General features: G+C 37.1%; 1 protein-coding gene across 3 annotated transcripts in view; it reads left to right on the forward strand.

The window, feature by feature from the left end:
- Positions 1-10,716, forward strand: part of Cdc14a (cell division cycle 14A) — a 164,483-nt gene extending 153,767 nt beyond the window's left edge. For all 3 annotated transcript variants that reach the window (XR_011708888.1, XR_011708889.1, XM_027943151.2), the window contains one exon: positions 8,520-10,716. Coding sequence is in view for 1 of the 3 variants with exons in the window: in XM_027943151.2 (XP_027798952.2) it covers positions 8,520-8,549 (30 nt within the window). In the remaining 2 variants the exon portion in view is untranslated. The remainder of the gene's footprint in view (positions 1-8,519) is intronic.
- The last annotated feature ends 6,318 nt before the right edge of the window (positions 10,717-17,034 follow it).

The following is a 17,034-nucleotide window of genomic DNA, read 5'->3' on the forward strand; positions in this document are numbered from 1 at the left end:
CATTGCTTCTCATTTCTTTAATCCTGCAAGATTCCTTTCTAGCGTTTGCCTCCCCTCCTACCTCTGCTTGGTGACCTCTCTCTGACCCCTCCTCAGTTTCTTTCTTTCCTTTTGTAGGCTGCTTAGTCATTTCTGCCTCCCTTTCCCAACATTCTCAGTTCCACTTGGAACTTCTGTAGTCACTTTGTTATTGGCCTTTAAAATTAGATCAGTTTAACCATTTCTTGTTTCTGTCCCTTGTTTCTCTCTGCTGAGTACTTTTGGAGAAGATTTTGATAACTTTGCCAATTGGCTCTATTTAAAAATGTATTTCTAATTTACTTGACCTTTCAGTGCTCACAATGAGTTTACTTATCCCTTTTGGGTTCTCTCTCCTCTCCCTGCACTAGCTATTCCAAAAGTTTTTAACATTTTTTTTTTTTTTTTTAACCAGTAAACCCCCCTCCTAACCTCCAAGGTCAGTCGGCCTTGTCTCAAGATCATCTTGGGATCTGCTGAGAATGTAGAATTTACTGGAAGGAATTTCCTTCAACTGTTTTCTCTCTCAAAGTTTAACTGGGTCTGCTCATTTTTCTTTCCCCCTTCCCTTTTTAAACCAAAGCGACCCTACCATTTCTCAGTGGTAGCTCCATTTACTTGTAATGTTCTTTTCAAACTCTTTCAGGAAGTTGCCTCATCTACTTCCTTCCCCTCGAATCTCTTCGGTCTCTTCCTCTCCACCTGCCTACTGGTTTCCTTACCTGTTAACATGTGCACATCCACATTGGTAGGGCTGGTACAGTATAGGCAGGAGTCCTCCCTCCTCCCCTTTGTGATTTCTCCTTAATGGCCAAACTTGGGGAGAGAGAAGCCCATGTTGCTGCCTCTCCCACCCTGCTGGTGGTCTGGTCTGCAGCTGGAGGTGGCCCCCCATTCTGCTGAAAGTCTGCCACTTGGCTCCCTTAAGGTCAGGATCTGATAGTCTAAGTGGTCCTCATTCTTCTTAGTCTTTCTGCAGCATTTGAACAATATTGACCACCCTTTTCCTTGTGATTTTTCTTCTCCTTTGATTTTTGGAATATTATTTCCCGGTATTCCCACCCTCTCTACCCTGATCCCCTTAAGTTATTATGTTTCTGTCTTATCTTCCTCTGTCTGGTCCTTAGTGACTTGCCCCAAGGCATTGATCTTGGCCCCTTTCTCTCCCTGGGTAGTCTCCTCAGCATTTGCTATACTCCCAGCTTCCTGTGGGCATTTCCTGGGATGGAGAGAGTACACGTTCCTTCAGCTGCCTGCTCCTCTTTGGTTTCTTGGCTCAACAATTCCATTTTTACTCACCTAATCATGCAAGTTAGACATGTGGAATCATCTTTGACACTACTTATGTCTTTCCCTCTGCTACATCCTGTCACTAAGTCCTGTCAGTTCTCCCTCTGAAATGTCTGTTTTTTGGAAAGTCCCTCCATTCTTACCTCTGCTGCCCTCATTGAGATGAACTATTGTATAACCCTTTGCATTTTCTCTGTTTTAAGTGTCCTCACCTTTAAACTCCCCTAGACTGCTCTGAGTATTAAATTTCTAAGATATATTGCTGCTCAGATCATTCTCTTATTTGGCATCATTCTGTGGTTCTATTCTGTCTGGATCTCTTGGCTTGCTGGTCAGGGCTCTTCTTTATAAGACCACGTCCCTCTCTCAGGCTCTGCTCCAGCAACTCTTCTCAGTCCTGACTGGCATTCTGCAAGAATGCTACAGCCTGCCCTGAGAGATCACTAGCATGTGCGGTTTCCTCGGCATTTCCCACTTTCCACTTTTTTTTTTTGTTTGTTTCCTGGCCTGGCTCAGTAGTTGCCTTTTTGATAAAGCATTAGCATCCCTTCCAGGTAGAACACCTCTTGCTTCTTGACTCTCATGGGACTTTGTTCACACCCCTGTCCCTCTCATCTTATAGTCAGGTGTATAAGAGTCTCCGTCTCTCTCCTTTGCTAGTTTTAAGCTTCTCAGAAGCATCTTTGTGTCCTGAGGTTCAATAGTGTAATAAGTGCCTAATAAATATTTATTGAACTGAAAGTTGGATAATGTATCTGCATTCACGAATTGTTAAGTTAGGGTGCTTAGGAGCCCATATGACATTATTAGCAGCCAAAGCACCAACAGAAAGCAAACCCAGTGTTCAGCTTTAGCTCCAATATACTGCAATCTGGAAGTTGTCTATTATTTTTTTTCTAGAAACTTGGCTTTACTAAAATAAGAGAAAATACATTTAAATCAAGTTTGCATCAATATAATTTTGGTGTTCAGATGAACTGAAAACACTCATGTAATGCTTGGCTGAGTCAAGCTGGGTGTCAACAATCTGTCATCTAACAATTGAGCTCTTTGTGATTGTTGAAAAGCATATATTAAATTCCCCCAGAAAAAGGAATCTATTAAAAACCATGTAGGAAGGTGAAGGAATATTTTATATAGCATTTTAATTAACCCAAATTGGCTTGTTAAATCTTGGGGCACCTAAAATGCTTACAGAACACTGTAGAAAAATGTACACATCTCTTTCAAAGCTAATTTTTATTACTGACCTTAGCCTTTTTTGTGTTCACATGATACCCATAAAACCTTATCCACCTATGTTTTTGTTCATTGTTTTTATATTAGCAGAGGCAAGTGCTTACAGTATGGAGAAAATATATTTGTAGACATCCATATCAATGTACACATTTTGCATGTTAAATTCTTAAGCAAAATAAAAACTGAAAACAATCTCAAAGCCATAAAGAGACCTAGGAGTGGAGAGGTGGTTATAGATAAATTTTCTCAGTGATGTGCTTCTTCATTAAAACTTTAAATACTAGAGCTATATATAAAATCCTATATTGCCAAATGTATATTTTTTTCTCTTTAATTAATCTGTCACATTAAAACAAACCATTTTTGGTTGGATGCTTTTTGCCTCTGTTAGGACTCACACCAGGCATAACCAGCAGACAGTTTTTTTTCATCCTTTTGGGATTTGGGAAGATGGAGAAATCGTAGCAAAGAAAAAAGTCAATGTGGCAAAAGTCCATGAAAATTTTGAGACTAGATTTTGACCTAGTAGGTCTCTAACTTTCCAGACTACTGTTTCCTTTTATTCCAGGGATTTGAACAATAAGATATTGACCTTCATCTTTCATGCCCCTTTATAATTTGCTGCATTTGATATCCCACTTACAGTTTTATTAATTAACCATATGTATAGTTTTTATGTCTGTAATTATCAGACATTTTTCTATCATGATTGGGTAACTGGGCTGTTTAAAAAAGAAACACCTCCAGAATAGCTAAATTTTTAAAGTTAATACCTACATCTGCCAAAACAGATTAGTAGTGAATTTCCAGAACAGAACAAATTGTCTTGATCTCCTTACCTAACACTTTGTTTTATGTCAAATCTTACTGCTTTTAGGGAACAAGACTTTTTGATGTAAGTTTATATTTTGACTTAGAAATTTGAAGCTGCAAGTATAGGGCAAATTTATTCCTATTTTGGGGGTTGAATATTGTTGCATTATAGTTTTATGGTATTTATACTATAATAATACCATATATTCATAATAAACTTGATACAGTATTAACTCATTATAACCTTGTTGAACTTGCTGACCAAATGAGCTTGAATGTTGAGAAGTGAAGCTCTCTTGGTTATATAAATAAGTGCTAACTTACAAGTAACATTTACACTTCAGGTCTCAGTTTGTTCTCCTCCTTCATCAACATTATTATTATTATTTTTTTTGTATTTTGAGTAACATTTACACTTCAGGTCTCAGTTTGTTCTCCTCCTTCATCAACATTATTATTTTTTTTTGTATTTTGAATACATTAGTATTAATTCATTATGGTAACAACAAAAACATTGGCCAAGTAGAACTAAAACCTTAATTAACCAAAATATTTATTGGATATTTTTTTTTAATTTAGAGTATTCCTGAAAAGTTTTTTGGATTCAGTCGTGATGAAAATAATTTTAAAATGCATTATCTCCTTCAATGTAATTAATATTCCATCCTTCTTATAGTTTAATATTTCTTTATTCACTCAGGATTATACCCTGTTTAAGAGTCTGCTTGTCTTACCTTTTTGTCAGGGTGAGAGACAATGTTGGATGGGCAGTGGAGTGATCACAGAACAAATACTAGGAGTTGTCTTGAGGCATACACTATGGTGGCTATGCTTTAGAGCCACACTGTTGAGGTTAAAATCTAACTCTGCCACTTCCTAGCTGTGTGATCTTGGGAAAAATACTTCACCACTATTTTCTCATCTATGAAATGGGTTGTCTAGAGCATTTAATGAGTGAATATGTATGAAATGTTTAGAAGTGTGTCCAGCATATAGAAAGTATTCAATATATATCTATCTCAGAATAGTTAAACTGCCAATAAGTATATCTGATTTATTAAGAACTCCAGATAGTTTTACCTTAAAATATATTTTATTTTATTTTTTTATTTTTTTTTAAATATTTATTGTTTAGTTTTCGGCAGACACAACATCTTTGTTTGTATGTGGTGCTGAGGATCGAACCCGGGCCGCACGCATGCTAGGCGAGCGCGCTACCGCTTGAGCCACATCCCCAGCCCTTAAAATATATTTTAATAAAATTAACTATAATAATGATACTTGCTTTTCAGATACAAATACATTTGCATTTTATCTTTTCTAGGATATTAGTACAAGTGGTTTTTAATTGACCATATGTATAGTTTTTATGTCTGTAATTATTAGACATTTTTCTATCATGATTAGGTAACTGGGCTATTTAAAAAAGAAACACCTCCAGAATAGCTAAATTTTTAAAGTTAATACCTACATCTGCCAAAACAGATTAGTAGTGAATATTTTTTTATCCAAAATGTTGGGACCAGGAGTGTTTTGGATTTCAGATTTCTTTGCATTTTGGAATATTTTCATATTACGATAGACCTAAGATTAAACATGAAATTCATTTATGTTTCATATGTACTTAATAAACATAGCCTGAAGATAATTTTATGAAATATTTTCAGTGTGCCTGTATGTTGCCCATGACCTAGCACATGAGGTCAAATGTGGAATTTCCTACTTGTGGTGCCATGTCAGCACTCAAATATTTTAGATTTTGGAGCATTTTAGATTTCAGACTTTTGGATTAGGAATGCCCAATTTGTAATGTTTTGGTACAGGGACACTTGGAGAGCATTTTTATATTTGGTAGTCCCATACAAAGGAAGCATGGAATTATGCTTTTGTTTTATATATATATAGATATTGGGTCAATTGAGGGACTAAGATGGCTTATCCATCTGTGGTCTGTCTTCTGTGCTAAGACTTCAAGTGAGTGAATATGTATGAAATGAAATGAAAAAAGTGACCTCTTTGGCTCACTGTGTTAATCAGGAGAGTACTGGTGTTTTCCTCAAATTTTTATTGGTTGTGGCTGAGTACATACTGACCCGTGACACAGTCCCCTGTCTGAGCATGCAGCACTTAAAATCTGAGTGCTCTGGGCGTCCCACACTGCCGCTCCCCAGGGCAAAGGCTTTGAAGGATTACTTGTGATTTGTTAAAATGAGTAGATCTTGTAGACTCTTAACAATTCTCTTCGTCTCTTAGTTCATTTCCATTAAGATTTTTATTGTAGGTTAGATGAAAAGGAAGTTAATTTATAAATACTGAAGTTAGAATAATTTTCTAAACATTTTATTGATTTTTTATTTCTTTTAACTTTCATTATAGCACATAAAAAAAATCATGGAGTATAATTTGTTTTGAGAACTTTGGTATTACATTTTCATCCCTCGCTGCCCAGTATATATATAATTGTTGAATGAACTGGCATCTCAGAAGGCCCATTCTTTGGCCAAATTGTCTTCATTTGTTTGCAGAGGCCTGCTGTGCCATTTCAGCCATGCGAGAGAGCAAATTGGATGTGTGAAAAAGGAAGCAGTAGAGACAGTGCTGAACTGTTTTTGAGGTTGGATTAAACACCACCTAGAGTCTGTGAGCTTTGCTAAGTAAAGCAAAGGCTTTGGGCAGAAGACTAATGAATATATAATTTATATGAGTAACAGAAACCCTTAAGGTATTCTAGATGTTTTATGCTTTCCAGATCAGTGAGTGCCATGATTCATAAAGTAAATAAACATAAGCGCACACACCCTTATTCACTCCCTATACCCTGATGAACATATAAGTGCCCTAGAGGAAAGTTCGTCTTGATAAAGGTCACTTGTCTAGTGTCTATTTGCTGTATCTTTATTCATTGGGAATTGATGGAGCTTTAGAGGTGCTTATAAATACAAGTTTTGTTCTAAATTTATAAGCAATTTGAGTTTTCTAATTCTATTAGTGATAGCATATACAAATGTTGTAATTGGAACAAAAGCAAAAGTTACGTATGCCCAAGGAAGCCCTGCGTGCATGTGTTAAATTCTTGTAGCCTGGGAGATTCACCTGGCTCTGCCTCTGGTTGCTTGTCAGAAATGAGAAGAAACTAGGGAAAAGCAGCTAGAAAAATCACAGATCATTTTAAAGCTGAAATGCTAATATGGTAACTGGTATCCTGTAAGTTAAACGTATGTCTGCTTCAAGGTGTTTGATAAACTTTACTGAATTTTCTCAGGGGCCTAGCTTTTTTATTCCCTCTGGGGACTCAGATATATTTATATTATAGTGCCCTTGTTCCTGATTGCTTCACTCCTGTTCTGAAGCCTTAGCATAAACCATGTCTGATATCAAGAAAGTCAATTTACCCAAACTTTTCCCTTCTTCCTAGCAGCTGTTGACATTTTCTTTCTTAACACCTGTAGCCTGGGGAACCACCCCTCCTTCCCTTTCCACCCCGTCCTAACCCTTTCTGGTGCACAATGCTCATTTTATACTATGTACATTACTATTTGTTGTTGACATCTCTGTCTTTTCATTTCATTTCTATTATGACAATGTGGTCTTTTACTCTTTGAGATTAGGGACTGTGACCTCTTTGGCTCACTGTGTTAATCAGTATTTAATAAATGTCTATTGATAGGATATAAAAATCACTGGAACTTTGAAGCTGAACAAAGGAAGTTTGAATCCATTTATGCATTTGGAAAATGGATAGATTCTTTTTTGCTGACACCTATAATGTCAGATCAGTCGGGGCGGGCAATGGCCAAAGGAGGCAGATTTAAAAGAGCCGCTGAACAGGCTTTATTGAGATATCACTCCTGGGCGGATCTCGATCAGACCCACAGAGGGGACAGGAGAAGGGTCTGAGGAGAAACCGCGTGGAAGCTCCACCAGACTGGACTTTTATGGGGCTTACAGCAGGAAAGGAAGGGCTTGGGACAGGAAAAGGTGTTTCTAGGGTCCCTTGCCCCCTTGGAGTTGGTCAGGGGAGTTGGCTGAACTCCAGGATTGGCCAGGGGGTCCTGCTGATTGACAGGCGTTAGTCAGGAGATCTGGCTGATTGACAGGCGTTTTTGCTGGCATCTGATTGATGTTCTTTTCCGACGTGGGCTGCTTTGTTCTAAGTTGCCACTAAGTCGCCACCAAGTCGCCACCACCAACCTAACTTATATATAACATCACCAAAATGGCCCAGTTTCAAATTGATAAGACCCATTAATTAAATGCTGCAAATCAATTTAGTAAATTATTTCTGGGTGAGAGAAAGAAGGTATTTGGGAGAAAATCAAGTAATCTTTGTTGTTCTAAGGCATTTGATTAGAAGATTGTGCAAAAAAGTTTGCTATTGTTTATATTGATTTATGTCAGTATTTTTTTGCTGCTCAAAATAACTATTTGGAAAACTTTCTTCATCTCTCTTTATCTTTACTGGTTTATTTATATCTATTATCCATGCTTTCTAATGACATATTCCACCCATGTTGTTTTTACATGTTGGTATCTAATATGATATGAGAGTAACTTGTTTGTTTACATGAACTTTGCCTGCTGTTTGTTAAGTTATGACTTTGAGGCTCATCTGCATGTGTGCCTTTGGGTCTTAAGATCAGATTTCAAAGCTGGGAGTACTTTGTATCTCTAGAAAGGATTTGTAAGATATTTATTAAATCCAGACCTTCTTTAAGGAATTTATTTAAATGGCTGCTAATTACATACATTGATATATATAATAAAAAAGCATATATCTTCTCAAGGTTTATTCTAATCATCTTCAATAAGTTATATAGATATTATTTAATATTTTTTGAATCAGTATTTTACACAGAAGTCTAAGAACTAAATTCAGGCAACCTTTTCATTTTCAGTTAATATGTAATTTTAATCACTATTAATAAATTAGAAAGCCTTTTTAAAAAAGTTTTCTTGCAATCACTTTACATAGCTGAATATCTCATTCTTACTTAGCATTTAAATGCTTTATTTCCCATCTCTATTTTTTCTCAGTTTGTTTCATTTATCTTTTATATAATAGACCCAAACTGCCCTGTGTTGAAGGAGGAAGCTGCCTGATTTGCAGGCAGTTTTACATGTGATGAAATTAACCTCAGCTTATGTCTCTCCCCACACAGTCCCTTCAGTCTGAATATGTTCATTACTAAGGCCTTGCCGCTCGGTGGAAGCTGTTCCTTCTTAGACATCTGGACAAGCCATGCGGAGGAGGGCACCAGCTTGCTGGAAGGATTTCTCTGCCTTCTTACCTTAAATTAGAGAGAGCACTAAGATAACACCTTCAAGAGACTTGAAACCAGACAGCTGGTTAATGACTACTGTAAATGCACTGAAACTATGTTTATGGAGATTTCAACACTTTTTATGACAGTTTTAATGTTGAATTTGGTATTTTGAAAGTTATTTTTAATGTATTTCAGTAATACGTTTGTTATTACATTTACATGTACAGTGTTACATTATGTATGTATTGTGAACTTCAAAAGACTATTTTGATAAATTTATAAATATATGAAATTTATGTAAAAACTAGACTATATTTTGATTTAGATTTTCCTGTTGTTTGCTACCAAAAATTTGTATTTTAAACTTATTTAGTTTTAGTATGGCCTTTGTCTTTAATAGTTCCTCTTTATTAAGAAAATGAAAGGGAGAAAGTTTTTAGGAAGTGGTTTTTATGTTCCCACTGTGAATATGACAGATCAGTGTGTTCTTTGGGGATGTCAGTCTAATTTAAAGAGTTCCTCCAAGTTTACTTCTACCAAGAGTAGACTTGTTTGATATGGTTTATTTAGGACAAAACCCTTCTCCGTCATTTTTGTTTCTTGAACCATTGAAATTAGCTTTGTATCCTTGGAAACTTAAACAAAACAAAACAAAACAAAACAAAACAAAACTTACATCCAATTGAAGATTTTAGAGTCTCCTGGTTGTTTCTCCTGAAAGCCTGCTTTTTCTCTATGAAATGACTGAACATTCCAATTGCTTTTCTTTTTTTTCTCCTCTCAAAAGAGTGCTTTAAAAAAATGCCTTAAACCATTTATTTTTGCCTCTGTTTTCTCTTTTGTACATAAGCAGAAGAAGGATACATATTTTAAAATCCACATCTAAGGTCTCTGATCACTCTGCCTCTTATCATACAATGATTTTAACAACCGAAAAGCACTTCAAAAGAGTTATTAACTCGATTAGAATATTCTGCTTTTGGTACGAGGTGGTTGTTGCCTGACACCAGTTTAAATTAATGAGGGAAAACCTGAAAAAGATGCTGCTAAGTAGTTCTTTATATCCGGGAGTTATTTTTCAAACGAACAGAGTACAACTCCCTGACACACACGCAGGTGTATCTGGAACTAAGATGAAAATGAAAGGACCCTCTTATGGGTACTCATAGCCCTTTCATGTGAGTCTAATCTTTTATTTAGGTCTCCAGAATCCTGTTGGCTTCATTTCCAGGGAGCTGGAGGGCCTTACATCTGGGTCTCTTCTGGCTGCTTAAGAATGGACTCATGCCCACCCTGCAAGTGCTGGGTTAGGGGATTCATGTGTAGGGCTTGACTCTGAGCAGTTGAGTTATTTATAATGTATTTATTAGGAAGGGGTACCTTGAGACTATTATTATGTGCTTCAGCAAGACATCTTGTTCATGTTTTATGCTTTTAAATAGACGTTTGAATGAATGTTTGACTCAGGTTTGTTAACATTACCTTCAATAACTGCAGTACCAAAAAGTTGCGCTCAATTGATGAAAAAAAACAAAACAAAACAAAAAAATGAATTGTATGTTTTAGGAGTCAAAACTTAAAACAAGTGGAATTCAATGGTATATATTTTTTCTAAAGCTGAAAAAGTATTTTATTAAGAGTTATTGTAAAAAAGATTGGTTACTTATATAGGAAGATGATTGTATTTTTTCAAATGATCATTGAAAAGTAATTCAGATGATGTTTGTGATGTGTAGGGGAAAGGGAACCATATTGATGTTTTTAGTTCTGTGAACACTAATTTGTGTGCAGCTATTAAAATGATTGTAAAGTTGACTACTGTAAAATTTCCATAATTATGTGTGTACATAAATTACATGTATTTACATGTGTATGTCTTAAAATTATTTGTACACATGTGCTTACATAGATACACCAAGAAGGGGATGTATATAATATAGAAAGTATATAGCAAAGTAATTCTACTCCAGTAATAAAAATTGTTTGACATGTATTTTGTTATGAATAGTTTATCTTCCAAAATATATTTTGTTCTATTTTAAAGTATAGACGAATACACTGCTAATAAATAATAAAAGTCTTATGAAATTTGCTTCTTGACTTTTATAACTTGGATTTGGAGTTATCAGTATGCCAAAGTTCATCATTTTATTTTTGACTCAGTGTGGTTGGTTCCTTTTGGGTTTCTCAAGATCTTCCTTCTGGATTCTTAGTTTATCTCTTATTGACCCTCTAGGTTGTGGCCATTGCTGGAAATACATGAGTTCAGAGAAACCTTGTGTTTTGAATTCTGTTTTACAGAAGCCAGATAATGCTAGCTTCTCCCTCCATTCCTCCTACCCCCCAGTTTCCTTTCTGTTAGTAAAATACTGATCACGACCAGTGTTTGGGTCCTGCTAGGTCATTTATGAGTATCAGTGACTGTTGGGTGACATAATACTAGTTATCAATTCCTTTTCAGAAAGGCTGACCCTTTTTCTTAATGGAAAAATTCTAGAAATACATTAGATGGAACAAACTTCACATCTGGTGAATGTATGCCATGAAGTTTCAGCTTGGGAGGAAGAGGCCTCACTATTTATTGGAGATATTTTATGTATTAAACTGGATCTTTTTGGGTTGGGATATTTCTGAGGTTTTTTTTTTTTTTTTTATTCTTCTTTTCCTTTTCAGAATGCAAAGGAAAGATTGAGGGTGGGAAGGTCGTTTCACTTATAGACTTAGGAATCTGCAAGTAGCTATCCTCCTAACACTGCATGAGACCATATCTTAGATAAGAGATTTGTGAATCCACAAACCTGTCAAGAAGGGCAGAAAAATCTCTTTTCCTATAAATTGAATTATTGTGAAAAAGAAAATGAAAAAAAAAGAACAATTAATTTTAACAAATTTCTTACTTCTTACCTATTAGTTTACATGGGTTTTGTTATTCTTATATGCAAGATGGTTGATAAACCTCCAAACACATCTGGAAAGATTACTCAATATATAATGCATATTCATCTGTGATTCCCATATAGCAGGAACATGAATTTGTTAACTATTAGGTACACAAATGTATTTTCAAAATTGTTTTCATTTGCATGCTTTCTTAGGTGACGTGCTAAACCATTATGTTAAGTGTCTCTGTAAACAACTGTTGCTGTATAAACAGAACAGTACTCTATGTAAGAGGTCTGTGTTCTTTCTCAGAGTACTGTCATCCAGCAGAGTTAATGATGCCTGCAAAGTCTTTCACTGCTCTTTGAAAGAATTTGGTCACTGTGTGTCTTCTAAGAAGATCAATCAGAGATAATTCCAGTTGTAGCAGGCCATAACTTAAAGCAGAAGATAAAAGTATTTACACATTGGTTGCATAGGGGTGGCAACTATGGCATATGAAAAAAAGTAAAAAAATAATCAAGTTATTTTGAGCTGAATTGAAATGTTAATATATTCCTACCCAGTTCCTCCTCTATGGATTGAATTATGATAATCATATCAAGAAGGAGAACAATAGCTTTTCTAGAGAATTTGAAACTCTTTTTGGTATGTGCCAAGTATAAGCTTATGTTAAAAATGTCTTAAGGCAAAATATATTTGGGGGACCAGGTTTAAATGGACAAACAAAAATTAGCTGGGCTTTTAACTTCTCATGTGTCATTTTAGACCTGCATACCATCAAAATTGAAGTGAATCACATTACCACTTGATATTTTCTCCTTTGGTTTGAATCAAGTTTACTGTAAAACACTTTTGAGAAATTGGACTCCATATGAGAAAGGTACATGGTAGTAACTGTAGACATGACTGCAGCTTCAATGTTGACATTCAAACATCAGATTTGGGGGGCAATGCTCTATCAGATGTATTTTGCTTACTATGACTCTCTTCCAAAAGTATCTGAAGTGGCTTCAAAAAAAATAGCAAATGTGGTTCAGGAGGCTGAGGCAGGAGGATCGAAAGTTCAAAGCCAGCCTCAGCAATTTAGTGAGGTCCTAAGCAACTTAGTGAGACCCTGTCTCAGAAAAAAAGGCTGGGGGGAGACGTCTGGGGGCATTGCTTAGTGGTTAAGTGCCTCTGGATTCAATCCCCTGTACCCTATATAAACAGCAGGTGCACCACAGGGGAGAGAATCGAGACTTTGGACACTGAATTTTGAGGCAACAGATGGTGAGACTTAATGCTGAGATAAGTAGGCCTCTCAAATGTCACAGGATATCTGTTCTTGGGTTAGGCAACTCCAGGACTTCTTATTGGGATAAATTGCACCCAAAAATTTAAGAAGAGATTATCTCCATGTGAAATTATCAGTCTCTACATTCAGATCCCGCCAAATCATTATGTCATGTACATGGAATAGAAATTTCAAAAAACAAATTTGAAAGTGGAGATCAAAACAGAATAATGACAGTCCATTATCATCGATCTGTCTATCATCTATCACATATCTGGCCTTTACCAGAGATAAACTAACTTTACTATAGTTTATGTAAATATCTCTGTGTATTGGGGAGTTTAATAAAACTTAGAAGAAACAGAGGGCTCAAAGACTTTGAGATTAAAGTAGCTGGTTCACCTTATATTTGTTAAAAACAAACAACTTTGGAAGAGAGGGAACCATATTCTAAAATCTAGGTTTCTTTCAAGCAGAGACACATTTCACACCATTATACACACTTCAGAGAGATACCATCTGCAGTGGAATGTTACAAGCAACTGTCAATGTTAGAAAGATGTAACCAGTTAACCATTCAAGCACTTGGCATTGTCACATGCTATCTTCTGTGTGACCAGCAGGGATTGGATGGGCCCAGGATTTCCTGATGTGAGGAAATGAATAGTACTCACTTCCTCTTTCTCCCTTGACTACTCTTCATACCTATCTGTTTCACAAGTGTGACTGGCCAATGCTAGACTTTTCCTGCTACTTTTGGTGTGGTGAGTAGCTTGCTTTACCATTTAGACAACATACCTGCAATGACTGGGTCAGTCCTCCTTCCATCACCGTGACAAAACCGACCTGAGATAGAGTTGTGCTCTATGTGGTTCAGAGTTCTAGTTTCTGGTTTCAGAGTTCTGGGTTTTTAATGGATAAATGTGGTTTCTGAGGTTTCAGCTCATGGTCTGTTGGCTCCATGGAAGAAGGTTTATGTCTGGGAGCACATGGTGGGGGAACGCTGCTCACCTCATGGTGGCTGGGAAGCAGAAAGCTCACTTTTATAAAAGTTCCTCCCCCAAACCCATTAAAGCTATAAATCTGTTAATGGATTAATCCATTCACGAGATTGGAGCCCTCATGATCCAATCACCCCCTAAAACCCCACTTCTGAACACTGCTGCTTTGGGGATCAACACATGAACTTTTGGGAGACATTCCAGATCCAAACCATAACACTGACCAAGGAATAAATGGCAAGGAGCCACATCAAATGGCAATTATGCATGAAGAGCTGTGATGTGTTAGTAGAAACACTGATGGCAGAATCACTAATCATGTCACATCATGTGAATCTCATGTCATATCACCACAGAGCCCCACCTGGGAGTTCTCTTCCTCTGCTATTGCACAAGAGGCTCAATGAGGGACACTGCCTTGTCATGACAAGAGGTGGGATCGCTGAATGCAACCTTGAAAATCAACGAAACTGACAAACGGAAGACTTTCAAATAGCTTGATCTATTTAAAAGTCAAATCTGTTGGGAAAATTATCCTTAATTAAAGATTACTGTTTAAGTGACAGGTAGTTAAATTGTTAATTTTAAGGTAAACCAAAAGAGCAAAAGTTCAACCATATGGTCTGGAGAAGAGATAAAAGTCAATTATTAAGTCAGGATCTCGGAGAGATAGGAAAGCCCTGTGTGTTGGGGGTCCCCATGACCACTCCCAGTTTTTGTGATTCTCTAAAAATACAGGACTCAGCATAAAGCTGCACACACTGCTAAAATTTATTACAGAGAAAGAATACAAATCAAAATCAATAAAAGGAAGAGATACAGGTGCTGAGGTGGGAAGGAAACCAGGTGTGGTCTCCTGTCTTTCCAGTGGAGTCACACAACACACTGATTTCCCCAGCAATGATGTGACGATGCGTGAAGTGTTGTCCCCCAGGAAACGCATTAGAGACTAAGCACCCAAGTTTTTTACTGGGAGCGGGCCATGGGAGACCTTCTACCTAGCGCAAACCCAAATCCCAAATGCCAGGGGAAAGCAGGTGTTCAGCATAGACCATATTGCACAGTGGCACAGTGAGCCACCCGTGTCATTTAGAGGATGTTTTATCAGCATGGGGAACTATTTACCATTCAGGTTTTCAGGCACAAGCCAAGGTCAACCTTGGAAGCAGGTGGTTCTAAGGCATCAGTGGTGAGCTGCTATTTAAACACTTTTCTGTACAGTCTGTATCATACATGAACCACGTGAAGTTAGTTGATCCAAAACTTGTTTTCAGAAGCTTTCTTGAGGTGAAGAAGAGTTGTGCTCTATGTGGTTCAGAGTTCTGGTTTCTGGTTTCAGAGTTCTGGGTTTTTAATGGATAAATGTGGAAGTGGTATAGCTTCCCCTTCTAAATGCTTTTTTGGCCATAATGAATGCTATCTGTCTAATGTCTGTAACCTCCCAATCATTTTCAGGCCAAACTAGAGTAGGAAAAACTCACCCAATCTTTGCTTTAAAAAAAAAAGAAATATATGTGGAGTACAGGTGTGTGAATAGAGCACTTGCTTAGCATGTGTGAGGCTCTGATTTTGATCCCCAGCACCCCAAACAACAACAACAACAAAAAAGAAAACAGTTCTGAAACTAATTTTAATACTAATACATCTAAAATATCCTATGGTGGGCTGGGGATGTGGCTCAAGCGGTAGCGCTCTCGCCTGGCATGCATGCGGCCCGGGTTCGATCCTCAGCACCACATACAAACAAAGATATTGTGTCCGCCAAAAATTAAAAAATAAATATTAAAAAAATTCTCTCTCTCTCTTAAAAAAAATCCTATGGTATAACGAGTTTTACACACACACACATGAACAGAATATCAAATGGCATTTTTTCCCTTTTCCTTTAAAAAATGTTCATAATACCAAGGTGCAGTTGAGGCAAGGAAGATGGCAAGTTTGAGGCCAGCAAGGGCAACTTAGTGAGACTCTGTCTTAAAACAAAAAATAAAAAGGGCTGGGGGTGTAGTTCAATAATAGAGAGTACCTGGATTTAAGCCCCACTATTGCAAAAGAAAAAACTTGTATAAATGGAGATGGAGAGAGATATTTATGCTACTGCCAAGTAACAGTGAGAATGCCAGTAGACCCACATAATCAATTAGTTGCAATATCAATAAAAATTCCAGAGAGTTAAAAAAATAGTGTTGCCCAGGCTTTATTCTAGACCAATTAAACTAGAAGTTGGGGTATGTGGTCCAAGGTTTGGAAAAACAATTTTTAAAGCGTTCCAAGTAATTCCTGATATGCAATAGGTTTCAGAGCCCACTGATAAAGAAAGAGGAGGGGGCATGCTCAAAACTATTTCAGTATTTTTTTTTAACAGTCTAAAGTGCTTTTATATCATTTAATGAAGAGGGCAAGAGTCAAAACTTCTTAAGCATTTAACATTGTGTCTTTAATATAATATTTTCATTACTTCAGAGTGGCTTTTAAAATTGAAATTTAGGTTAATAATAGATTAAGTAGTTCCTTGTATCTATTGGCTAATGTCTTGCTCATGTGCCAGGAACTGTGGGGAGTATGAAGATGCGGCATGAGGATGGGAAGGTGTGTCATTTATGCCTTCATATCCTCAAGGTCACAATCCAGTCGAGGAAACAGCATAATCATGTATTGGTTATTCTTTTTGATTATGAGAGAACCTCAAGTTTGGTTTTAGCAACAGAAGTCTTGCCGAATTCAAGGAATGGACCCAAGTGCCCTGACCTGAGGTGCTGTTCGAATTGGGAGCCCCACCCCAGCAGAGAAAGAGCACATCCTCTCTTTCTCTCTCCGTGGTGGAAAGCATAGCTGCTAACAGTGGCTACACATTACAACTTCAGTCTCCTAATGAGAGTCTGGCCTGAGTCTTAGGGTTGCCCTAGATCAATGCCCCTGAGAAGTGACTCATATTTACCTCTTAATCAGTAAAATGTGGCCTGGAGGATTGGGGAGGGGGCTGGGATCACAAAAGAGTAGAACCCCCTTTGAAATCAACCGAAAGATAATAGTTTTCTAAATGACAGTTGCTCACTCCAAAAAGGTATGTGGATGGAGATGTTTGCTGGGCAGACACAAGTGTCTACTATGCATGTGGCATCCAGCAAGACAAAGCTGTCCCTGGACAGCACTGGAAAACGGTGTGGTACAGAAGCAATGACAGAATGAATGATACAGAATATTGTTTTATCTCACTTGAAAAATAATTTTCTAGACCTTCAGAGAAGCTTCT

Source organism: Marmota flaviventris, chromosome 10 (assembly GCF_047511675.1).
Source record: "Marmota flaviventris isolate mMarFla1 chromosome 10, mMarFla1.hap1, whole genome shotgun sequence".
Lineage (NCBI taxonomy): Eukaryota > Metazoa > Chordata > Mammalia > Rodentia > Sciuridae > Marmota > Marmota flaviventris.